Source organism: Lathamus discolor, chromosome 4 (genome assembly GCF_037157495.1).
Source record: "Lathamus discolor isolate bLatDis1 chromosome 4, bLatDis1.hap1, whole genome shotgun sequence".
NCBI classification, from domain to species: Eukaryota; Metazoa; Chordata; class Aves; order Psittaciformes; family Psittacidae; genus Lathamus; species Lathamus discolor.
The window spans coordinates 56519745-56546667 of NC_088887.1; the positions used below are offsets into that span (position 1 = coordinate 56519745).

The following is a 26923-nucleotide window of genomic DNA, read 5'->3' on the forward strand; positions in this document are numbered from 1 at the left end:
GTCAGCAAGGGGTTAACTCAACTTTTAATGTCTTCAGAACACTTTTAACAGATGAACTCATTTATCCTCACAATCGTGCAGGGAGAGAGGAAGGGAGGGGGAGAGTCAGTTTGACTGTTTTCTGAATAAAGGAACCAAACTGGGGGTTTCGACATTTTTCTCCACAGGAATCAATCATTGTCTGCTTTATACTTCACATGACATCACCAGTCACTTATTGCTCTAAATGTCGTGTTTATACTGCAGCAGATCCATGTTCCTTCTAGCTTGCTGCTTCTCTGAAATAAATCATCAGGTTTTACCTCTACTTTCTCCTGCAGCTGGGGTGATGCTGGTCCCTGAAAGGAAGACGGAGGATGGGTTTGAGGAGCACTTCGGCTTGAACTACTTGGGACACTTCCTGTTGACTAACCTCCTCTTGGATAAGCTGAGGCAATCAGGAACGCACAGTCACAATGCTAGGATCATCACTGTCTCATCAGCCACCCATTATGTAGGCAAATTGCACCTGAGCGACTTACAAAGCAGGTACTGATTCATTTTTGGTGTTCACTGATCTGTAGTGAGGGTGTGCAGATTAATCTCCAAGAGAATTGTTACTGAATACTCAATGTGGGTTTTCTTTTGTTGCCTTTTTTTTTTTCTTAATTAATGGGGATTTTCAAGGCATTCCTTAATATCTTTCAAGCTTGAACAAAGCTTTCAGCCTTCAGTCAAAGGTAGAAGTAATTTAGAAGCTTGTGAACTGAGTCTTTTATTCTGAACCTTAAAAGACCGCTTTCCTTTCTGATGCTTATACTGCAGTGATAGTTGTAGTGCAGAGCCTGAACTCGTCACTGCCTAATCAGGGAAACTCAGTAACTGGGATGTTTTAAAATGGCTTGGGCAAATGCTAATAGACTTCATCCTGAAGTGAATGCATAGGTGGAGGCCCTGATCCTGCCCTCATAATGCTTGTGGCTGCTCGCTCCCTGCCTGCTGCACATGGTGGTGCTGACTTGGCTCTGAGGAGGCAACTTCACCTGGCCCACATCCTGCCTGCTGCTCCTTCCTCCCTGCGTGCTCTGCCCCTTGCCTGTGACTCCTGGCACACTGTTGTCTCTTCCCTCTGCCTCTGGCCTCTGCCTTGTCCTGCACTGCTCCTGACATCCTGGTCCTCCCTATTGGCCTCCTCATAGCCCTTCTGCAGCTTCCCCGACCTGCTCTCCAGCCGCAGGCTGTATCATCCCTCCTACCTATGGTGCTTGCTTGCTCACACGTCGGCCCTGTGATTCAGTACAAATGCTGGAGCACTGGCTCTCTTGTCTGTGTCACCTGAGAGCTTACTGGGATCCAAGTGCACAGCCAGACTGTTTTTTTAACCCAGTAAGATGGGCTAAATGTATGGTTGTTTTTTGTCTGACTACTTTAGGAAAACCGCGTGTCAAAGTCTATGGGATACATCTAACATTAGGAAGATATCAACTGATGTGGTAAATGTGTCTGGTGTCATATAGGAGCTGTGTGGTGGTGCTCAATTAATTGAGGAATGGGCAGGATAACCAAGACGTATTTCAAAATTTCCATTTCAAATATAGATACATTTCAAAAGTTCCCTGTGAAGTCACATGTGGCAATTATGCACCTACTAACAGGCTCCAACAGAGCCTGTCTTCTGAGGGGCTCCAGGGAGTTTCTGCCTGCACGGGTTCAGTATGAATTTTGCATCATTTCCAGGGAGAAATTCTGTCCCCATCCTTTGACAGGGACTTTCGCACATGTTCGTAGGCACCTGGCCTGAGGTTTCATGTTGGAACAAAGACTGAAATTAGAGGGCTGGGCTGTTTCCACTGTAGACCTTTTACATGTGAATGCTGCATTAAGCACGTTAAACTTTCTGTTTGACTTCTGATTACATACTATGGTATCAGTTTTATTACAAGCACATTGTTTAAACTCTGCGGGTTAGTCACAGCTTAATCTCTTGCTTGTAAAACAGCCACAGGAAATTACCCTACTCTTCACTTGATGTATGTATTCATTGTTTCTGATGGGCATATGCTGGATGCCACCATGCAAGGGGGCTAAAGGGAGTGTAATTAGTCTTTCTTTGGTCTAAAGTGCAGAATGCAAAATTAAATATGAATGTTGTGTGTCTCTAGATAACAGTAGTTTCCTTGATTATAGCAAAGCCGTGTGTTGTGCCTCTTTAATTTAGGATCATCCTTACCTTTGATTCACCATTATTAACTCATACTCTAAAGGAACCAGAAATGTTTCAGTTAGGATTGTTATGGTTGGGTATGAACATGATCAATCTGATGTAAAAAATAAAAACATATCAGTGAGATTGACGTGCAGCTTTTGCACCCAAACCTGCCCTTTACATTTCAACTTTGTTGGTGTAAGAAGAGCCATAAAGAATGACAGATTTTGGCTGACTTTGCCTGCTCTTGCCCACATGAATGCTCTGAATCATGCAGGGGCAGCAGTGCTACCTGCTTTCCAAGCACACAGGAACACTGATGGAACCCAGAAGGGGCTGTAGATTCAGATCAAAACTTTTTCATGGTTCAGGTGGAAGAAGATACTCCTGGTGGGTTTTTTAGCCTATTGTCAATAAGCCCCAGCTCAGGTGAATAGTTAGTTATTGCTTAAATGGTGCCTATAAAACCAGTGAGATCCCTTCCACATTTGAGTGTGTGCCTACAACATGAGTGGGTAGTTTAGCAATCAACCTTGGAGGACTGTTGTGGGGTAGCATACACAGGCATTGCCTGAATCACAGGGCTTTGGGGACGCCTGCTGATTCAGAGCAGCGCTGAAGAGCTTTAACAGATGTGGTAAAGACACCCATGGTAAGCACTGTGGTATGATAGTGTTCCACAAATTGTCACTGTTTCTCAGTGATGCCATCCCTCGTTTTTGCCGCTCGTGTGAATGAGAAATCTTTCTAAAAACTTTATAATGGCTTTTCCCTTATTTTGAATTGCACTAGTTGGCCGTAATTCGTTTAACAGCTTGGGTGTGTTTTCCCAGATTGGCTGGTCCTGACCTTGCAGGAAGTCAGCAAAACAATATGGAGTCATTTTTCTCACAGTGGAGAAAGGGGGCCATGTTCTCTGCTGGAAAATATACTGGTGGCTGCAGACTGAATTGCTTACCATGCTCTTGTCCCATTATTCCTAGGTTTTGGTTGGGCTAGTGTCCAAACTGGAGGTGAGTGATAGTGGCCAAGGAGAGATTCATCCATTAAATATGTCAGAGAAGGAAAGGCAGAAGACTTTCTTGAAATAAAGTAGACAGTAAACTGAGGTTCTCATCTCTGCTTTACCACAGATTTTTCTATGGGATCATTCTCCCAGCTGGGAGATTCTGGATTGTCAGTCACAGTCGTAGCCATTGCTCCCTATTGCTTGTACTTGCTACTCAGACATCTGCTCTGAAGTCAGACGTCACCCATATCACAGTGACCACAGGGCAGCAGCATAACAAATAATTGTTGGAAAGTCTGTCCCATAAACAGTATTAAATGAAGGTCTGTTCCATGAGCAGTATTAAATGTGTTACTGTCTTCCACGTTTCCTCTTTGGCTTGTTTTCTGCCATCTCACCAATCTGATTTATCTCATGATTCTCTTCTCAGCTCCTATTGGGCAGGATGGTTAATTTAATTTTTTTAATTTCTTTTCCTTTTTACATTATTTTTCTTTGTTATGTCTCTCTTTATGCCTGCCTACTCAATTTCTCTGTTCACAGTTTTGTCTTCACCTGTGTCTTTTGAGCTTTTTTGTCTCCATTGCCTTTTGCCTCCCCATGTCATTGTTTGTTTCCTTTTTGGGGGGGGAGGAAGGGATGTAGTGTCTTATTTCTGCTCACCTGTTAATTTCCTCCTCTTCATCTGTCTTCCTTCTATCTTCTTCCCCAAGCCCCAGTCCTATTTCTCCCCGAGAATGTAATTTCTTCCCCTTATTGCCCATCCTCTTCACCCTCACCAGTAAAAGAGACACAGCATGGGTACTTCAAGGCAGGACAGAGCTTGTTCCAAACTGCCAGGGCATAGCTTGTTTCATGTGTGTTATTGAAAATGCAAACTCACAAGAGCAATGACTGTTCTCCCAGTTCTTTTGCTGAAGGATATATGAAGAACATCAAACACCTTTGTGGTCTTTTAGATCCAGACCATTTCAACAGCAATCACATGAGTTGACTAGGGGATCCCTAAGGCAAATCATTCTCCTTCATCCCTACTTTGAGTATGACTGTTTTCAAGGAGGTGAAAGTTTAACAGAAACGCTATCTATCTGCAAGCATTTTGACAGTGATGATTTCAGCAGTTACATGATGAGGGTAGTACACTGTGGACTCTAACAGCATAGTTGGGATGTTTTTGTTTTTTTTCTTCTTTTGACTGACTTAAATAATACTTTTTAAAGTGAGAGGAGAATAAAATATGGTCATGAGAGAATTATGGCTGTCTGGTTTTAAGCTTGAAGAACACTGTGCCATCCCCTTGTGTTGAGATAGACTTGAACACTGCACTGGGGTTCATGGTGCTCATACAAGGCTGGGATGGAGGGTACACTTTTGAGTCCTCTACCCACCGAATGAAGAAGAGATTTTAGGAAAATGGAGAAAAAAAAAAGACCTTATTCCCTTTCTCAGCCTGTCACACCTGAATATGCTCCCTTTCCCAGGTTAGCATCTGTGTGTGTTCTGTCTAGCTTTTTCTCCATGACTAACTATTCTTTTCATCATCCTCTCTTTATGCATGACAAATGGACCCTGTAATACTATGAATCACAGATCTGTGAACTCCCCAGCCACAGTAAAACAGCTCCTTCTCTGGTTCATGTTTCCTGTATATTCAAGACCAGTTAGTCACACTTTTCTTTCCTCTGCTCTCCAGCTGCTGAAGAGCTGATATTTTTTGTAACTTTCCAAGCTGGTACAGTCCCCAGATAATTTCTGGATTTTTTCTCTGTAGCCCTAGTGTATGAATCATGTCAGAGACAATAGAGATTGAAAGAGAGGAATTGCAAAAATCCCAGCTGCCACATCTGCATCCCAGCTGGTGTAAAATAGGACCTGGGAGGATGCAGGGGAGACCAGGCAGCTCCAGTTAATCTCCTCAGGTGGACAGTTCATAACGACTGTAACTGGAGGTGTTATGTACTGATGGGAAAATCTGTCTAGCAAAGTGTCTGGAGTTCTCCTGTTCTTGGATGGGTAGTATCCTTCATCTTCACTTCTTGCATGTTTGCTGGTAATTGAATGATTAAATTTGTGCAGAAAATTGGGGATTTTGTCCCATTAACATTGCTGGGATTTTGAAAATATTGCCTACAAATAGCAATGAAAAGTTAAAATATCAAATTACTTTTGGAAAATACGAATCCATTTTTCAGACTAAATCCTTTGATTTCAGTGATTTCTGATTGTTTTATTTCTAATTTATTTGTAATTGTCCTTATGAGTAGGTTGCCATTTGTATTTTGAAGCATAACATTGATGAAAATGAAACTCCAAACCTTTAATTTCTAAGTCATCCAACTGAAGTAAGATAACTCCATCAGTTTCAAATTAATAAAAAAAAAAAAAACCAAAAAACCAACGAGACAAAACTCTGGACATTTGTTTAAAATCTATTTTTTCACTAGGAATGGTTTGATAAGCCAACATTTTTTTCAATGGAAAGATTTTTTTAAAAAAAATTCCCAGTTGGTTCCTCCGGTGCCTTTTTATTCTTCAATTCAAGCAAAACCAAACATGCAGCTGATGTAGCATAGCACTATTGTTTTATTTCTAGACTTTCAAATAATAAAGGAAAATTTGTAAAAGGAAGTAGGAGGCATTTCATGTATTATCTTTTTATTTTAGTCAGTACTGAGTCTTTCACAGTTTAATATAAAGAGCTGTGTCATTGGTCTGTTCTTAATAAAATACTGTAAAACCTACAGAAATCGTAATCATAACAGATTTTTGTAGACCATAAGAGAGATGCATGTTATAGATTTTATTTTTACTCAAGGAATATAAGGTGTTGTTTGAGTTGCATTGTATAAGCAGTTCCCTCACAATGACTTCTATTGTATATTCTGGTTCTGTTTGCAAGATAAATCATGTTCCCTTGACAGGACCAAATGCCAACTGCAGCACACTGCTGTTTTCAGTGAAGTATGCCTTTCCTGCAACATATCACTGAGTTTTTCTGTCTACAGTTAAATGATAAGTATTCAAATGCTTAATACACATACGTAAGTGTACTTCAGTCCTTCTTTACAAAATGCTTTCTGTATGCAAAAGTATTTGCTGTGTTTGCAGCAATTAGCATTAATTTCAGAAATCCACTTGGCCTGGAAAATGACTGTATTAGGGAAGGCACTATATTGTATGAATTAATTAAATTATTAACTAACTAAATTATATAAATTAATTAAAAAATATGGGCCTTTATGTCAGCAGACCAATTCATCAACCCATTTTTATGTTCATGTGCAGCTAGTGTTTTTGTCCATGTTGCAGGCCACAGGTGATCCCTATCCATTTCTCCAGCCAGTAATGGAGAAATATGCAAGCCAGGATGTCAACTTTACAAAGTTTTGATTTTACATTTATTGGTGTATTTTCATTCTATCTAATCAAAATACTTTTAGGGCTCATTGGTTTCTGAAGAACAATAGCACAATTGGCACTACTATCACAAAGGTAACCCCAGACTTTAATGTATTCAGGAAAATTAAACCTAGATTCTTTGGGTGTCACAGTGTTAAATTCCTTCTTGTCTAAAAGGGGTTAATGGTCTTAACAAAGGATTATTAATATTGGTTAATGATTTCATAGGACATAGTGTTTCACACTAGTTAAAAATCGCAGCATATTGGGAGGTATGTGGTATATGGGTGTTCCTGCTGCTCAGCCTCTGCCTGAACAGTGGGGCAAGTGGGAAACGTCAGCCCTGTGTGGCACACAGGACAGTGGATCTCTGTTGTAGTTTAGCCTCACCTGGCAACTAAGTACCACACAGCTGCTCATTCACTCCCCAGGTGGGATGGGGAGAAGAATCAGAAAAAGATAAAACCCTGGAGTTAAAATAAGAGAAGTTTAATAATTGGAATAATAAATATAATTTATTTTTATTATAAATAATAAATAAATAAATAAATAAATGAAGAATGAATAAATGAATGAAAAAGAAAACACAAGTGATGCACAATACAGTTGCTCACAACCCACTGACTGATACCCAGCCGGACCCAAGCAGCAATCAGTCCCTTCTGGGTAACTCCCCTCAGTTGATATACTAAGCACGATGTGCTGTGATATGGAATATCCCTTTGGCTGTTTTGGATCAGGTGTCCTACCTCTGCTCTCTCTCAGCTTCTTGTGACCCTCCTTGCATGAGAGACTGAAAAGTGCTTGATCAGGGTATGTGCTACTGAGCAACAGCTAAAATACTGGTGTGTTACCAGCATTGTTCTCAAACTAAGGCCAAAACACAGCACTGCACCAGCTACTAAGAAAAAAATTAACAGTATGCTAGCCAAAACCAGGACAATCTTGTAGATGTGCTATTTTCCAAAATGGCAAGCTGATTCAGTGGTGATTTGAAAGTGAATGTACTGCACTGTGTGAGAGAGAAGGCAAATGGGACTTGAGGAGAATGCAGAGTGGAGGTGGTTTGTCAGCCTTGAGAAGGGAAGGTTAGTTTAATATCTTCCAGTCAGTAAAAAGGCTCATTAAGGCTGAGTGAACCTTAAAAGTTTTGGAGTTCTCAGGTTCTGTGTGATTATTCAAATCATTTTAGCATTCCTTTCAATTGCTTGAACTACCACCATCCTCACAGTACCTTTTCAGTGGAGTTCTTCCAGCTGCCTGGTGTAGCTGGGGAAACCAGGCACACATGCCAGTAAATCCCTGGAATAACATGTTAAGAGAAACAGTCAAAATGATCGGCACACCTTCCACAAATCCCCTCTGGGTTCAATCTGCTGTTGCTCTTGGTTCTTCACAATCACACATCCCTGATCTTGCCATGTGTGTTAAGGATTACGAGGTGCAGTGGAGGGAAGCAAAGGCAGATTTCTGCCTTATGCGTCAAGTGATATCTCTTAACCTTTTCTCTGCTCCCCATCCTAAACCTCTTCTTTTAGTGAAGGAGAACTTCGTCTGTTCAAAAGCAGACCAAACATTTGAATATTGAAACCTGTGAAGGAAACTTGGTCTTTTGATCAAATCAAGTTCATTATAAGAAGTGAGTTTTATGAAAAATATACTTTTGAATAAAATAAATCACTGTAAAAGTAAATTATTTTAGCCCCCAGGAGTTCTTATGTAGCTGTAATTTTGTTGCTCTGTTTCTTCTTTTCTCATTATATGTCACGTACTGTGGTTGCCCTGGTTTCTTGTCATGGGAGGTGGAGAGGGGCTGTATACAGCAGTGTTTCAAGCTCCCAAGAAGGACATAGACCAAGGAGCACTGTGACTCACAGTAGCTTTCTGAGAAACTTAAGAGCTTTTAACAGTGGTGCTGGCTATAATACAGCTCTGCAGAAATGCCCAAATGAAAATATTATGAGTTTTGCTTGAAATCTTTCAGTTCTCAGCATAAAGGGGTGGGAGGGTGTTCAGTAGCTGAATTGCCACCAGTTTCATCAACAATCAACCAGTTTGCCAAAGCAGCAGTAGTTTTTAATTAATTTCTTTTCAGTGAGGTCTGGGGCAAGGCAGGTCTGTGGTTGTGTGTTAGCTTTTCAGGGTTTGGACATGAAATTTCCTGTCATTTCCTGTAAAGCCAAACCTGCTGGACTTCACTTGCTTCTGGTGTGTTTGCAAGCGGCAGATACCTCATGTGCTCTGGCTCCAGGCTATGCCATGCTCCTTCTCAGGAAACACTTGGTGTGCCATTACAGACCTCTGTTTACGGTGTTCCAAGTTGACAAGATTGGGAAATCTATAAAACAAAATCAGAAACCATCTGTAAGGCTAAACAGTAGAGAAGGTGATTGCTGTCACTGTCACTATCCCTTATGGTACTTTGAAATAACCACTTTACAATGCTGGCTGTTGGACCACTTTTTATGTTACTTGTTTCTTGCAGGTTTTTTTTTGTTCACTGAAGTTAGCTATTTATATTCCTTAAGTAAGACACCCCTTTCTTCACAGAGCCCTTTCATACACTTACTTAGATCCTGCATCTTTTCTGACAGCAGTTAAGGGCCACTGTTGATGTATGGTCTCACACGAACAAAAGCCTTTCCTGCCGTGTCTGGGCTGTGAGTCATTTCATAGGTGCAGAAAATGCCCACATTTTAATCTCTCCTGTACCTGTTGGCATTTCAGCTTTATCGGGAAATTCATTTCATTTCTTCTTTACCTGGAAAGGTCTTCCAGCAGAGGGGAAGGATTCTTGTGACTGTTTTTAGCAAATAGGTGGCTTTAAGAGCTTGTTCCTTGTCTTAACCCATGTACTGGGAGTTAGTCACTTCTACCTGTCAGCCTGAAGCTGTGGTATTCATAGTCTCACTATAGAAGAAAAGGTTGAGAAAGCTGAAGTTGTTAGATTCTCTCAACAAACAAAACCTGATTTTCAGTGTTGTTTTGTTGTGCCAGACTTGATAATCTTGCCTTGCTTCTGTGAACAGGGAGAGATGGAACAGGACTTTGTGCACAGTATTTATAGACATCTTGGAGGAAAAAAGGTTTTGCAGTCTGTGTGCATATTCAAGCCATGCTTCCCCTTGTAAGACAGACCAGTCTTTCAATATGGTGAACAATTTGCACCTACAAAACACATTCAGTGCCTCCTCAACTCCAAGGCAGTGCAATGTCTTCAGTCCACCACAAAATGAAACTTTACATTATCTTCACATATACACCAACACATGTCAATGTGTCTGCTGACATACCAGTAGTCTACTGGAAATCCGCTAATCACATTTGGTGCACCGTGATGGATTTGAAATGGCAGTACTTTATTACGCATAAGCAGACCGTATACTTCCCTTTCAGTCCCAGAATGAAAAGTCCAGATTTTCTTCAGCTGGTCTGTGAAAGTCTACACCAGTTTTAAGATGGTTTTACCAAAACAGAAATAGGGTTTGGGATTGTTCAAGTTATTACTGGGCCGTTTTAATGGCCCTGTGTGCATTCTGGTGGAAAGGAAGAAACTGTAAGAAGACCCAATACTTCCTTCAACTAAAAAGCTGTGCTGCAGGAAAGTTAGGAAGATTTCCACAAGTGGGTGGAGAGTGTCTCAGAGCTATTCTTATTGTCCAAGAGATAATCGTAGGGATAATGGAATTACAGTAATTACAACTTGAACTTGCCATCAATACTTAAAAATCATCAAAACCGTTTGAAATTAACACCAATTGTACACAAACTGAAAAATTAGACTTTTTCTTAAAGATGCGGATTGTGGTGAGACTTTGAAAAGACCAGCCTTTGAGTCCTTTTAGAGCTGTGCTGAGTATACAGCAATGGAGCTGCACACAGCAAGGCAATCAGGAGGGCAGGAGGGCTCTTGATATCTCACCTCCTGCCATTAGGAGGAGGGATCAGCCTGATGACAAATGATGCATTGATTCCATCTGGATGACAGTAATGCCCAGGATGATAAGACCCTGCTTATTTTGCCTTTCATAAATATTCTTATAATCAAAGCATTCCAGGTTCTTTCACTAAATATAGTCCCCCAATGACAGTAAGTTAATTTTTGTTCCCTCTACATTTCCTACAAACTGTAATAAAGGGCTAGTCACTGAATATATTTCTACAGTGCAGTGCTAAAAGGTGGGAAGTGTGGCTTTAAAAAAAACAAACCAACCAACCCACAACAGACATAACCCATCTTCCAGCTTGTGGCTCCTACTGAATTGTGGAATAAGCACAAGGCAAGAGTCACTGACTTGCAGAGAAATCAGCTACCGAGATGGATGTTTTGCCTTAGAGAGAGAGTATCTCTCAGTTCTGAACTCCTACCCTTTTGCTCAACTTCTAATTTTAAGGAGAAGAATGTTTTTTACCACTGTTGAAAGATGTCGGATAAATCCCAGTTTTGTCCAGAGCTCTGTGTGGGTGTCAAGGGGACTCACTGCAGGGAGAGTGGGAAGCTCTGAGATGTGGTCTGTCTTTGTCCAGGACTCAGAGCAAAAGGGCAAGGTGGGCTGCTCTCAAAGTGCCACCTGCCTCTGTCTGCTCAAATAAACCCCGTGTGACCAATTAGGACATGAAAGATTTGCTCTTCAGTTTGTGTTGAACCACTAATTTAATTTATCAGTCTTGTAGCCTTCCTTTCTAACATGACAATCACAGGATCACAAGGGTGCTTCAGGAGTCCCTGATGCTTGAGTCCTTATTCACCCACATTGCAGCTGCCAGTGTATTCCAGTTCAAATACATGGGGTTATGCCACAGCCACTTTGACTATTATGTGTATATATTTACAATATTTTTTTAAAAGCTACATAGCAAGTATATGAAAGAAATGTACATGAAGAAATATGTTCAATGAATACCCAAAATGGGTGACTGTACTGTAGCCTATAGTAGTAGTTGGTAACAGGACAGCTACTGTACAAAACATAACATATTGACTTATTCAGATAGAATAGCATTTCCAGATTTCAATTTTGTTTTACTAATGAATATGCTTGTTTCTTTCAATTGGCAAAATACTAGTTTTCAGTGGTAATACATGTATTCTAATTTATCGAACTCTGTCTTTTCTCCATCTCTGTATTTCCTTTTTCTTTTTGTAGTGAGGGGAAGATCACTACTGATGAGACTCTACAAATTTATTCATGGGATTTATTCATGGGATATGTAGTACTGTCAGGAAGTCTGTTTAAATCTAATAAGCAACATTTAGGTGCCAGGCTTGGGCTTACCCCAGGAAAAGAGAAAGAAACTATTTAGAATAACCGGAAAATATATACCTGTATTCTGCAATATGTGTCTGTAGCTGCTTCAAAATAAACTGCAAGATCTATCAGAAATCTTGAAAAATCTGCTGCTGCATTCCCTGGACAATGAAAATTTAAGACTGTGAAAGCTTCATGAGTGTTTAATAATAGTTTTTTATGGTCTTGACTAAGCAATGGTGATGATGTATTGCAAGATTAATACATAAATCATTAGGAAACTTTAGTCATTTTAATACAGCAAGTCTGTGTTTGGCTTAATTCACTGATTCATCCTAAGGCATATACTGAAATTTTGTGTGGCCTTTCATTAAAAACCCCAGCGTGTCACCCACGTTTTGCATCACTTGTCTTTTAATGGAGCACATAGCAATCGGGTTGTTCTGCAGTTTGATCTTGGTGCACTCTGCCCTCCAGGCAAATTAACACACTGAAAATTGGGGAGCGTGGTGATGGGTGAGAGGAGGATGACACGCGCAAGGCAAGTGCGGTGTGAAAGAGGTCCACATCAGGAAAACTTCACTGCTAGCACTGGCCAGGTTAGATGTAGCTGTGTGTCAGTCAGTATGGTCACAGGTCCTCTGAGACTTGTGTTGAAGCAGTATATGGTGGGGAAGGGAGAGGGTGCTGTCCGTGCACCCTTATTTCAGTCAGTCTGTATCCACTTCCTCCACGTGTGTGCATAATGCAAAAGCAACTGCTAATGAAAGAGAAAGAGCTGAGAGCAGCTCGAGAGCCTGTGCACAGGAGGTGTGGAGGAAGTGGTCCGTGCCAAGCAGCGATTTTGTTTCCCCTGTTACTCAGTGGGTACCCTGAGCAGGCTTAATGCCCTTCACTAAACACGGTATCACTGGATGTAAATGGGAGACCTCTACAGCACACAGCCAAGCTAAAGCCAGCCAAAAAAGAAACCAGAGTAAGACTGGCTGCCAAGGGAAGTGCTAAACATGGATCCAGTTTTCAGACTTGGATAGCAGCTGAGTCCATATTTAAACACCTAATTAGCCACTGCAGGCTCCAGTTTCAAATTTGGCTTCTCATTATGTTTTACAAATGCATTGCCCCAGCATGCTAGGGAGACTGCTGCTGGAGACAGCACCATGGAGATCAGTGGTAAAAATCAGCTTCTGGTGAAAAAGAAAAAAAATAAATCAGCAAACCACAAAGCACTCGCTCCAGAATTGAATATTTGCTTGTTTTGTTTTGGTAAAAGTCCAAAACAATCCCTTTCTCTTCTCCCTAATTTTTGCAATGACAATGCAAACAATTCAGTCAACATTGCAAAGATTCTTAAGCCAAAAATAAGAATTTCTGCTAAAAATTATTTCAACAAGAAATGCAGAACCTGCCTTACCTTGCTCATTATTCGTCAGTATAGAATCAATATAACATTTTCAAAAGAAGGAGAAGGTCTTGTATATCGCTGCTCTCTTGGCTGGATTTCAAAGCAGCTAATTAAATTCTCTTTGCCTTAACTCCTCCTGTAGTTTCCATCTAGCAAGATGCGCATTGCCCTGTTTTGGCAGCACCACCTCGGCATAATGCTATGGAAGGGCACTCCCTGGGGGAGACTGTTTTCCATGCTAGGAATAGTGGTCCATAGAGAGCCTCACTCAAATGAGTGCGTGAGCATGGACTTTCCAAGCTACCACTGCCAGGCACACCACTCCTTCCCACTGGACTTCTTCCCACCAAGACTTTGCTCTGCTTTTCCCAGCTGCTGACAGCGCACATGCTTGCCATACCACAGCACATGCTTCCTGGTGTAGCTCAGTCCTGGTGGACAGTATTTATTAGGATGGATCCCTGGGCAGTCGAACTCCTAGCTCTCTGACTGGCCAGAGTGTGGGTGTGTGTGTACCAGTGGGACTTGAGAGCTAGCAGTCTTTTGCCTGGGTGGCCATCTAGTTAGGAGGCAGTTTCTCTGCTTGAGAGCCTGCCTGACTCACTGTGAAGCATATATGCCTTGTGTCCTCAAGGGTCGAAACATCACAGGCACTGTGCATGCACTGGTATGCCGACACAGTTTGCTGGCAAGCTGTGTTCTGCTTTGGGCTCTCGTGTGCACATTCATTTCAGAAAGCTTTTAGAGCCTTCAGAAAATGAAAGCAATGTGGAAATGGATAATGTCAATATAATTTTATTTAGTATACAATTATACTTCCATTCAGTGCAGAGATGTACATACAGAACATAAAGTTCCAAGAAAGGCTAGATTTAGATGAATAGGCTTTCAAGCCACATAATTCCACGTGTAAGAAGAATACAATTTACGGTTTTAAACTGAAAGAGGGTAGATTTAGATTAGATATTAGAAAAAAGTTCTTCACTATGAGGGTGGTGAGACACTGGCACAGGTTGCTCAGAGAAGCTGTGACTGCCCCATCCCTGGCAGTGCTCAAGGACAGGCTGGACAGGGCATGGAGCAACCTGGTCTAGTGGAAGGTGTCCCCGACTATGGCAGGGGGTTTGAAACTAGATGATCTTTAAAGTCTCTTCCAGCCCAAACCATTCTCTGATTCTGCATGTATATGCATGATAGATCCAATCCTGGTAAAGGTACAGGAGCCTATGTGCTCCTGTTTCTCTCATGCATAAATTCAAGACTGGATGTAATGAAATCAAGTAACCACTGTTGATTCTTTTTTCCTAACATGGCTTTTAGACAACATGATTCTAATAAGATGGGGTCTCACAAACAAACCAGTAACTGTTGTTCAGCAAAAATCATTGTCAGATTTGTGTCACAGGTCATTCTTCTGTCTTATGTAGTCCATTGATGTCAGATTCCTGGAAAGCAAAAAGCACACACAGAGAAAATGGGAAGATAGCAGGTGATCATTGCAGCTGTTCTGCCAAAAGTGTCTGTTCTGTGTATCCAGTTTTATATCCTTTATATCTATAGTATGTTATTGAAGTCTGATTCCCCACTGCCTTGCAAATCATTTGCATCTCTGCACTGTGATATAAAAGGCTTCCTCCTTGATTGGATAGCTTTTTATATCTTCTCAGCACTCGTGTTTTCTGACATAGATATCTATGCAAAGTACAAGGTTTTTGAGGATCCAGCCCTTGCAGTTCATGCTTCATTGCCACAAGGTAAGTCAAAACAGTACTCACACAAAATGTGGGAATGGGAAGCCATGGGGAGCATTCACCATCCTCCCGCCTGGCATCTGAAGGTTACTGAAGGCCAGACTAGACCCAGGCAGAACAAGTCAGAGTAGTCAGTCGCCAGCTCTGCTTCCTTGCAAGCCACTTGCCAGACAAGATCACTCTAATTCAATTCAGGAAGTTTGTCCTGTGCCCCAGCTTCCGTGTTTCGCTGGTGAGGGAATGGTGGCACTGATGGAGCAGTGCCAGGGTTGGCTGCCAGCTGGCTGCCGGAGGCAGCTTTGGATGAGTGTTTCTTCCCATGGGTGGCGTGAGCTCTGCCCCACACTGCTGCGCAAGAGAAGCTCGTCGCAGCTGAGGATCTGGTCCTTCAAGTTAAAAGGGTTGAAATATGCAAGAAGCATAAGGTGACATTTTGAGTGTCTCAGATCAGAGCACGGACGTTACTGAATTTAAAATGTAACTGCAATTTCCTGACTAATGCCAAATCACTTTTATATTCATGCAGTGATTGTTCTTTATTCTTAAAATAGCCCATTTTACCCAGAGGCGCAGGTGAGAACTTTATGATGATGGAACTACGTTATTCAGCATGTTACAGCTCAGGCAGCTGGTTGGTGCAAGGGCTGTTCATGGTCAGGTGTCTTTTTTTATTCTCTCTCAATTTATATAATGCATCTGTGGCCTGTTTGTTATTTGTTTGCTTGAACAAGAATAGAGCAGGTAAAAAAAAAAAAAGAAGAAAAAAAAAAGGGATGCACTGGAGATTCAGTGGTGTTGTCTTTTATTTCCTGTACCTGAGCTGTACAATGTGCCATTATGTCTCCATGTTTCTGAGTCCATTCAGACAACATGAACAGTTATATTGCTTCAGTATCCTTATACCTCTGCAGAGAGGCAGCTTGTTTGCTATCATCCAGGACTTTCTGTGGTGAAGTGTACTGGATATTATAAATAAAGTATTCAATGAGAATGAGATAACAGAGCTCTGAGACATACTTGCTATTCATTCAAAATGAAAACCTTGTACTTAGTAGCAGCCACAGAAATTGAAGGCAAGTTTTTCATCAGAGTAGGTACATTCCCAGCCTAGGCATTTGCTGCACTAAGGGCGGAGGTGTAGAGGCTGGAGCTGCGGCTGTCACACAGGCAGGACAACAACTAGGGGAACGGAGAGAGATGGGAAAAAGAGACCTGCTCCTGGGTGGGTGCCCCTCTATCTCTCTCCACAAGCAATAGCTGCTGATCCAAGGACCCCAACCACTGGCTCCACATCATCATCATCAGCTAGCAGTGCCCTTTCCCCAGGCTCTGGCAGACGCAAAGGTAATGGGGACCATAGCTCTTTTGCTGCCCCCAGGAGCCTGTTGCTTTAGGGTCCCGCCTGCTTTGCTTATGAGCTGTCTGTAATGCCAGGAATTACCTCTGGTTCCGCTAAGCACAAAAAAAGTTAGATGAGAGGCTGTAGTAATTATGAGAGTGAATTGTCATGGCTTAGGAATTTGTGGAAGTGATGCTGATGCCCCAGTCGGGAGGAGCATTTGAAGTGACATTCCTGCTAATTTGCCTGGAACCAGCCTGCTTATTTTTTTTTTTTAAATACTGCTGCCTGCATGCAGTGAAACCCAACTAATCACAGCTCCTTGGAAGTTTGACCTGAAAGAAAGGCAGATTCAGCATCCAGATGAGAGAGGCACAAAGGAGTCTCAACAGGTTATGTTTTCTGTAATTCCCAGTATTTGTGAGCCTTCGTCGCACCTAGTGTTTGGTAGAGTCCCAGCCAGCTGCCTTTGCTGTACATGGCATAACTCTGGTTACACTTGCAGCCACTCTCCTTGCCCCATCTTTTTATCTATCTCTTTAGCTGTGTGTAATCTGGTGTGTTGGGGTAGGGACAATGAGTACCTTGCTCATCTGTACTGTGCCTGACACAGCAGCCATTGTCAGAAAGTAGTAGGTCCTACTGCAATACAAATAATAAATAACCAAGAGTAGTATGATCAGACACAGTCTGTGGGAACAGCGTATGTATGTGTGGGAAAAGAGCTATGAGGAAGGGGAGAGTAGTCTGTGGACCTCTAAGTGCTGATACCCTGGAGACTGGTGCCTCAGCATTTCTAGCTTAAATATTTTGACATAGAGATTCTGGCAGGTACTGTGTCATTTTATTTTAATTTTTCTCCCCACCATAAATAAGACTTTGTGTCTGACAGAATAATCACCAGAACTCCAGCAAACAGCACACCTGCCAGTGATAAGCTGCTGCTTCTGAGGACTCGATGTACAGCTCTTTGTTTGCTGGATATTGCAAAATGCAGGACGTTTGATGTTTGTGCAATTCTGTTTTCCTTATGACTATTTTTATGTGCATCTCTATCTCTCTTTCTCTCCTGTAACAGATGTTCGTATTCACCCCATGGAGCCTATGCCCAAAGCAAACTTGCCCTTGTGTTATTTACCTATCAACTACAGCATCTTCTGACTGCAAATGGAAGCCATGTGACTGCTAACGTAGTAGACCCTGGAGTCGTGAATACTGAGCTCTACAAGCATGTCTTTTGGGTTGTAAAAGTGGCTAAATGGATGACAGCCTGGCTGTTCTTCAAGGTATGCAGTTTTTTAAATCATTTTGTTGCTGTGCACCTGCATTGTGAGAGCTGTAGTCAGTGGAAGGAGTTTCAGAGTTTGTAATAATATATGGAATTGATTGCATTTCTCTGTCCTCATAAGAAGGACAAAGTTGATAAAGACAGGCCTTCCCCAGAGCAAACACTAACACAATAAGGGAAGGGAATGCCTTTCACATTCTGAGCCCATGCACTGATTATCTCTGCTCTGATCTAGTGGTGTGTTTTCATGTGTGCATAGGAGCAAAACGTCATCCTAACACAGGGCCAGAATATGCATGTTCCTTGGAAATGTCTTGTATGTCCTCCTAATGAGAAGCAAACGCGATCTGGCATGGTGTACATGTACACGGCATGTTATAGAGAAGAGGGCAAAGGGAGGAAGGAAGCTGTACAAAAATGGTGGTGGGAAGTGGCCATACCCTAGGCTGTGTGGGTCCAAGACACCCATGCTCTCACACTAACACATACTTGTAATGGTACCTGATTTTCTATTACCTGTTCCTGGTCTGTATTAGGAAACTTGCAGCTGCTTGACCAAACTGATCCAGAAATGGGGCAGACCCAGTTACAGTTAACTTCAGTAACATTTTGTAGTGGTGTAAGTAGATTGATCTGAAATCAGTTTAGCTGTGTAGGTACAATCTCCTCATGCGGACAAGCCTTAAGAGGACTTGTGCTGAGAAAATGTACTTTCAGAAGGTAGTTTTGGATTAAGTGAATTGAACCTGATTCCATTAGGGAAAATTAAATGTCCTAATTAAAATTAAGTATTTTAGATCAAGGGGCATGTCCCACAAAGCAAATTAATTTTAAACTTTGATATGGAAATATCAGTAGCTTTAATTTTAGAAATTAAACTGGAGGCTGGAAGAGTGGCTGTAAAACAAGATGCAAACAAATAAACCCATATTAAAAAAAGTAATAGTATCTTCCGAGTACACTCTGAATATTGCAATACAATTGTAATAGGAATGCTCATAATATGTAATGCATTCTTAAAGAAGCAGAATGCAGCTTTGCCAGACTGTATATATTAAACTTGTTTTGCCTCTTGTGATTGACATTTTAAATATCACTCTTGGGTGGCATTTTTTTTCATTGGACTCACTTCACCTTGCTAACATAACAATTTCATGCAGATGTTTAGGTTGTGCTCAGCTTTTCCTCTGGAGCCACAAAATTCTGACAAAATTTCCATGTCTGAGAGTGAGAATTTAGTCTCTTGTTGTTTACAGCTCTCGGTTTCATTTGTGTGCCCAGGGAGACATTTTTGTATTATACTGACCAGATTTAGACACTGAATGGGATGTCACTGAGCACACATAAAATGACTGGGTTTATCACAAGAGGGAGTCTCATGCAGCTCTAGTAGTAATGTGCTGATAGTTCCTGATCACTTCATATTCTTTGGATGAAATACCACTCTAAAAGAATTCTGCCTTGGAACAGGTGATGGACACAGACATACTGACAGGCATAGAAGTGTACTTCCAAAGTACGTGGAAGTGTGTACTGCCGAAAAGCGAATGCATCAATTGCTTTTTAAGTAAGAGTAACTTCAGGTTTGGATGACTGTATGCTTCAGTTATTGAGGTTGAGATTTTCATGTTTTTATGTGGCACTCAATGTGTTTTTCCTGTGAACCAAAGGAGAGGGAAACTCTTACTATCACTCTTCCTGTCCTTCCTTAGGTTTCCGAATCACTGCTCTGACTTCTACTTTTTGCTTATTGCTTAATGCTTAAAATATGTTTATGTATTCGGGATTGACTTTGCCTTCCTTTCTCACACTCAAGAGCACTTTATCACATAGGTGCGTGGTGTTCAGTTCCAGCAGAATGGCATCACAAGGCAATGCTTAGCTCCATGAAAAGCTCGCATCAAAAGCCTGCCTGGCAATTTTAATAGTGCTGTGCCAAAGGCTGTAGTATCCAGCATTCAAACCTGTGTGGGTCTTTTGTTGGTCTTGTGCACTAGGGTAAATTTCTCTGGAGAAAAGTAAGGAAGCCGGTATAAGAAAATTCAGTTGTCTGATAGTATTAGCTGATAGTTGGTAGTAAGGGTTTCTTCTGCTCTGGAATTTCATTCTCAAGTGCACATATATAAATCTTCCTTCTATGATTATGGCAGTAATGCAGTGAAAATGAGGTGATAGCTCTCTAATCGTATTGGCTCAACTAACTTTTATCACCCTGAAGTATTCTGGAGCAGTTTCTAAATGCGTGCAGGAAATTGCTTCACCCATTGCAACCTGGCACTTGCAAGAGCCAACACAACCCAGATAGCTCTGGTGAGAAAATACATTTTGGATTTATCACATTGCGTTCCCTCAGGAGAGAGTCAACATGTTGTTTGATTTAATTCCAAACTACTGTGGCAGAGCCTCCTCTACCTTTAAATGCATTTCTGCCAGCACTCGTCCCAATTGCATTCAAGTCAAATACCTCCCAGGTATTGCAGCCTGGCCCCCACTCTCACTGGGCTGCTCATATTTGAGGCACTTTAGTTGGCAGACAAGGCTGTTGGCTCAACATCCGCATCAGAGCCCCCTCAAGATATTTAGGTACAAATAAACCTACAGGTTTGTAAATAGGCTATGATACAAGGTATTAACTGCTTGAGTTTCTGAGAACTGTGAAACATTGTCTTCTGATCTTCATACTTTGCTCCCTAAAATATCTACCAAATCAGCTGCACTGAGAGGCACCACTGCAGAAATAAGATAGGCTAAGCTCAAAGATCCACTGATGGTAATAAAATTTGTGAAATTAATACCTGCCCTTTAGAAGTGATGGTTTCACTCTTTCTCTGCTTGATTCTTTCTCAGGAAAGTTATTGTTTGCAAATGTTTTCTCTACATTTTTAATAAACACACAAGAGAGAAATTATGTTTATTCCTCAAAAAGAAAAAGAACTGATTTCTACCCCTGTGACTTCTCAGTAAATGAAAGCGGACAAATAGTCCCAGTCTTTTTCAGAGTGCAATGAAAGTCCCTTAAGAATTTTTGACCCAAAGTGATATCTTTTTTAAGATATAAACTCCAAACTAGTAAACTGTAACTAAATAATAAGATAATAATAGCCTAAAAAGACATTCGTTGGGCATCAAATTGCAATTTAGCCAGCTGTGTAACACACCAGATTTAGTAATGTGTGCTGTCCAAGCTAGAAGCCAGGAAGATACCATTTCCCTCTGAAGTACTTCTAGTTCTGCTAGAGATAGTGAATATTCATTCTCAGCCAGATGGCCTCTGCTTGTGATACAATTAAAATGCCTTAGAGCAAAAAATAAAATGTTGACTCTCATTAATGTCCAATGGCAGAGACTGTTCTGCTTCATATGACTTCATTACGCCATCAAAGTAGAGATGTTTCCTGCACAGCAATGTTGTAAACTTGCCCAAATCCTTCCTTATGACCAGCTTGGTGAACAGGGCATTTTCAGATATAGAGTATTTGGTCCTTTCAGCCACCTCAGACCAGTATTTAGGAAGGCATTGTGGAAGAAAGACTGTGCATCAGATCTTGTCTCAGCTGTCAGTTTCAAAGACGTAATGCCACATAAATTATTATTGACTGCCAAACTGAAAATTAGTAGAATTAGTGACCCCACCAGCCTTTAAAAGCAAAGGGAAGGGCTTCAGGAGCACAGGCTAGAAATCAGCCAATATAAACCAGTTAATTTCTTTCATCTGTCAAAATAGGCTTTAGCGTAATTTTCCAATAACATTTTTAAAGAAATGCTTCCAGTCTGTAAGTGCTGCTAGAAAACAAGATCTAAAAACCTTGGATTCATCATTCATGCCAGAGGACATAGTCACGCAGGTCTTATTGCAGCATTTCTTATTCAAACTGTCCCTTTGGCACTGTGAATGTAGAAAATTTATTTCATCCTTCCCCCACCCTGAGGTGTCAAGAGACAAACACATCACCACACAATAACGCCAGCTGTAGAGAATGAGAATAATTAAATTCTACAGCTGAAAGCAGCAATTCATCAGCATCAACATCTTCTGTCCATGTGAGTGTGAGGTCCTCATGTAAAGCTGTTCTGGAATTTTCTCACAAAATGAAAACTCCTTGAAGAAACATGTCATTTGTGGTTAATTTTTACAAAAGGCTTTTCAGATCAAAAGCAGAATTCTGGTCAAAATCAGAGAGAAGGAAATGGCCTTACTTACTCTATTCTATAACTAGAGTTACTACTCTGGTCTTTAAACAGGTCTCATTTTTGTACGCATTGGGACAGGGGTTTACGCTTTAGAACCATGGGGCTTCTTTTATTCTATGAAATAAAGATTTGATTTTTCATACAGCCATAGAATGGTTCTAGGGAGAAAGATGGATGGACCCACCTGAGAAGTCTAATGAGCAACTCTTCAAGCTCCCAAATACTGGTGATTTTTCTTGCATGTGAATCCCTGAATTCGGGTAGGCATCCAGGCCCTCCTGCCTGTTACGGGGCCTGTGGATGCAGTTTAGCTGCTTTATTTGTTCTAACTGCTGAGCAAGAAGGCTTTGGAGCACAGAGTCTTTTGTGTCTGTTCTAATTAGGATCATACTTCTCTAAAGTAGGCTGACTCTCAGTGCCCACTGAGGACCCTGGCATTGGACCCTGGTCTCCACTGTACCCATTGTTCCCGTTTTCTCAAGCTATTGTACCTGTTTTCTCAGGTCTAAGTAGTCAAAACATTTATTCTGAGACACATTGAGAATTGTTGGAGAATGTTTAGATGGCAAGAAAGTGAAGGATTTGTGTTGCATGAATTGGTGTATGGCACTCAAAAGGGTAAGGATGCTGTATGGGGACAGCACAAAATGGGTGGGAGTGCGATGCATTGGAGTGCATCAGAGGCGAGTAAAGGCTGTTGAAGTTCTTGTTTATAACTCTTCTTTGGAGCAGCTACTGGCATGATCTATCCCCAAACCCCACCCAGGCTTCCTTTTGGTGAGTGCTAGTTGGAACAGGCCAAAACACAGCCATGGAACAAGAAAATAACAAAGCAGTGTGTACAGTCAGAGATCCATCTTGTGCCTTGTCCTGCAGTTTTAGTTGTTTAGTTAAAATAGGAAAAGTATCTCTTTTTTTTTTTTCCTGACAGTGTAAAATAGGAAGACTATCTTCCATCTTTCAAAAGAGTTCACAAGACTGGAAAACTGTCTAACGCTGCCTGCAGGATTGATCCTTTGTAGCTTGGAAAATGGTTTAAAGAAACACAGGTTAAACGTACACTGTGTAGAAACCTATGTTTGTCCTGTGTGTAACTGTTTTGGAATGGAACTTTCAGACTGGTAAGTGTCTGAAATGTTGTGATATCTTTCTGCTGGCAGGCCAGAAGCTTAGTGAAAACAGGTAAATACCTTTGTGGTAGAGGACTGCGTGGTAGAAGATTGTTAATTTAACTTGACAGCTAGTGCAGATTGTTTCATTCTGTCTGAAAGGAATTCAGTTTGTATCCAAAAGAGTAAAAAAATAGTCTCTATATTGCTGTAGTGTGGACAGAGTAAGTAAACAGTTAAGAAATTGTGAAAATACAAGAGCCTAACCAGTGTTAGCACATCAGCACTTACCATCTTGTAATCTGTAACTATTTTCATATTCGGAACCCAGAGGGTTAGTTAGGAAAGACATTTGCCATCAATCAGTTTATTACTTGCTAACATTTCTCAGCAATACTTTCCTACGTATTTAGTTAATACCTTTATATGGTAATCTACTCCCAGTCAGACATGTTAAAAATGGAGGAAACACAAGAGGACGGTAATTTCCTGTGGGCAAAAAACACGTGCCAGGGACTCGGTTCTGATTCCCGTCAGTTTTAAAGAAGGTAACCACAATGCCTCTAATGTAAAGGTCTCAGTAAAGAGCTTGAAAGGTTGGGGAATTAGATGAAATCCTGAAATTTCAACTAGACCATTAGCCTTTCACTTTTAATCCTTAGTCTTTATAGTTAGGGGTTATAGCATCACACTACTGTAATTCTCCTTCATGCACCTGTGAATTTCTACCTCCATCATCACATAATTAAAATACCATTTTTTTTAAGTCAGGTAACACAACGCTGTTGGAAACTTGAACCCACTGGCAGCAGAATACAGAGCAGCCACTAATTTTTCTCATCAACATGTCTCTCAGATATCTTTTTGAAAGAGAGAAAGAATAAAAGAGAAAGGAGTCCACACTAGCACCACAGAAACGACCCATTCTGCAAGGGTAGGAACAGTAGTTACAACCCTGAGTTAAGGAAAAAAACCACCATCTTCCCTTGGAAAATCCTGCTACCAAGCTCACAGGCGAGCACCAGTTTGGAATTAGATCACTAAAATGAGGAGATGCGGAGAAGGAGGTTGTGGGAGTGCATATTAATATATATATATATGCACACATCACATGGACAGGTTGCCATCAGGTGTGGTGTGCATTATATATCAATTAATAGTTCTCTGGAGATGACCTACCTAAATTCCTTATTGTTTTGTAACTTGTAATGCATCTGTAACAACACAGTGCTGATAAAATTTGTATTGCAGAGCCCCATCACCTAAAGCCCCTACTCACTACAGAGAAATTAATTTTAAGAGGTTTCAGAGATTTACAGGCATTCCTTTCCCCCTCTCTGAATGTGACAGTCCTGAATTTGCCTGTAATCCAACGAGACTGAAAAACCTTTCAATGTGAGGTAAGGAAACTCTTCCATGAACAGCATAGATACAATTTTTAATGGTTATCCTGAGCTCTGAAAGATAGACAGAAAATGCCAAGCTCTGCCACGAAGCTGCAAACATCCCCTTTTCTAGTGATCTAAGGCATCTATGCCTGGAAGCCACCTCTGACAGGTCTCCTAGTTCATCAATTTCTGCAGTGTGAATGCCTGCACCAGAGCTGTTCATCCAGTGATCTCCTCATGGTCACTGCTAGTACTGGATCTGTCTTTGACTAAGATAAATATCTGCAGTTGGCCAGATGAATCAACTCCTTCAAGTGCCAGTTTATCACTGTGAACGACGAAGAAGTCCTGTGGTGACTAGCTCAGCTGTAGACGTCTCTGCTGTATAAAGTTACTTAAGATTAATGCCATACCAATGTACAGGGCATTTTAAAAATCAGTGATACTAGTAAAGAACTGAAGATATCATGGTTTTGGATGTGCACAGGAGAGAGTAGGAACTGGAAAGTTGAGTTCACATATCTGGGGCATGAGCAATTTGTGATCAATCTGGTTTTTCAAATGGCAGCTCTCTGTGTTTGGAGTATCAGACCACATGTGTAAGCGGGAAATGTGCTCGTGAACAGTCACAGGTGAGGAAATACCAGTTATTTATGAAATGTATTTCTCATATATGTTTATAATCCACTGTATGCCTCCACTGTTTATCGCATAGATATTTCCATGCATTTACATAGGTAGTTATGGCTATGTATGTATTTATGATAGTGTGGTGTATGTAACAAGAACCACAGAAAGCAAGCACCACCCAAGAAAGAACTGGAAAGAGTAAATACATTTTTTTAAAATAACCGGCTCATTGAGCACCGAATTTGTGAGTTTTGACAAGTTTCAATTCAGAAGTCACTTGGATAGCTCTGGCTTTAGTAATGACTATAACAATTAGGATTGCCAGCCCCAAAGAATTTGTGTTTGCATTTTAGAGAGTGTACGAGAGCTGCAAGACATAGTTCACATGGTTTGCTTTGGTTTTATTATCTTCTCAGATAAATACATGGGATTTGGAGGACTTTAGTAGCTACACATTAGAAGGGTATTTGATGCAGTGGCCCTATCTCCCGTTTTTCTAGAAGGAACATGATCCTGTATGCGGCACAAACACAAGTCTTTAAAACAATCTGTCCAGAGTTAGTGGTTTCTATATGTTAATCCATATTTAAACATTCTCTTTAAATTGTATCTGCAAGTCTCTTCAGGGCAAATGACTACATTTGGATGTTGCCATCTCAGTGCTGGAAAGGGGAAGTAACCACAGGAGTCATGTTACCGCAGACAGGCGCTCTGCGGGGAATACAGTACATATGCAGAAGAGGATTTGGATGAAACCTGAGAAATGTGCAATAAAACAAGAATGAACTTGGACAGCTTATCAGTCATGGGATTTATACTGGTATTTGCTTGGCTTCACCACGCTGCCCTACTTTTATGTCGCTGGAATAGGAAGGACATGCTACTACTGGTCTTAGGCTCAGGCATGGTCTGAAAAGATGAGTTGCTTCCAACGTCTCTTAATTGCTCATCATAGTCTTGGAGCTAGCCACCCCCATTATAAGCTTAAGTTACCATCTTATCAACAGTTTATCCAATGTAGTATATATGTTACTTTTTGAATGAACAGCAGGGGACAGAGCTGGTGCCCTATGCTGGCAGCCCTACGCTCCCGTGGCTTTGTTGCAAGTGGTGTTCTTCAATGGTTCCCCAGTTGTCTTGCATCCCTGCAGCAGGCAGCAGTATGCTGATGCTGAACGTGTCTCAGGAAGAGTGGTACTGATTGACTTACTCAATATTTTTCCTGACAAGCTCTGGAGATGCAAAATGCAGTCTTCCACAGTGTCTGCCACTTGTCACATACTATCCTATGATGATTAAAAATGTAGAAAAAGAAAAGCTGTCCCATTGTTTCTAGAGCTGAGAGTGTTCAAAATAAAATTACATGCTATGGGTATATTTTGACAGGTTGTTCTGTTCTAAAAATGGTGTAGAAAAGGCAATATGAGGCAGTATGCTTACTGGGTTTTTTTTCTGTCAGGGTTGTACATTGTCCAGGTGCAAAGGCTATTTTTATGACTGCCCAAGCGGTGAATGTAATTGGTCGTTTCTCAGGGAGGAGTTCAGTTATTACTATTTTCATACATCATGACTAGTAATGACGACTTAGGTCCCCATTTTCCTTTGCATATATATTTATGACTTCCATCATCATGAAACTTCTGGTACTTCAGAAGTGGCTTTGCACAAGTGTAGCTGATCAGGACCTGCTAAATGAGGAAACAAGACCCAAACCTAAAAGCATTCAGGTCCCAATCTTATTGCATATTCTTGTAGCAAGGATTATCTGATCTGACTTTGCATCTTCTAGGTGGAGTATGGTCCCTATGAAAAGCATTTTACATGTCTGATCCTGCTCTTTAGAGGTTCTCCTTGATCTGTGGATGGCCTATTATTTTTCTTGCCCGACTTAGGTTTGTGGCCCAGGTGTCCTATTTTATATGCCTATTATCTGGAGAAGTGGGTTAAGGCTGGCACAGATACACCAAACCTTAATCACCT

The 26923-nt window shown here is 41.1% G+C and overlaps 1 protein-coding gene across 3 annotated transcripts in view; it reads left to right on the forward strand.

The window, feature by feature from the left end:
* DHRSX (dehydrogenase/reductase X-linked) overlaps positions 1–26923 on the forward strand; it is a 171729-nt gene that overhangs the window by 124760 nt on the left and 20046 nt on the right. For all 3 annotated transcript variants that reach the window (XM_065677527.1, XM_065677529.1, XM_065677530.1), the window contains 2 exons: positions 321–528; positions 17416–17623. In XM_065677527.1, coding sequence (XP_065533599.1) covers positions 321–528; positions 17416–17623 — 416 coding nt within the window. The remainder of the gene's footprint in view (positions 1–320; positions 529–17415; positions 17624–26923) is intronic.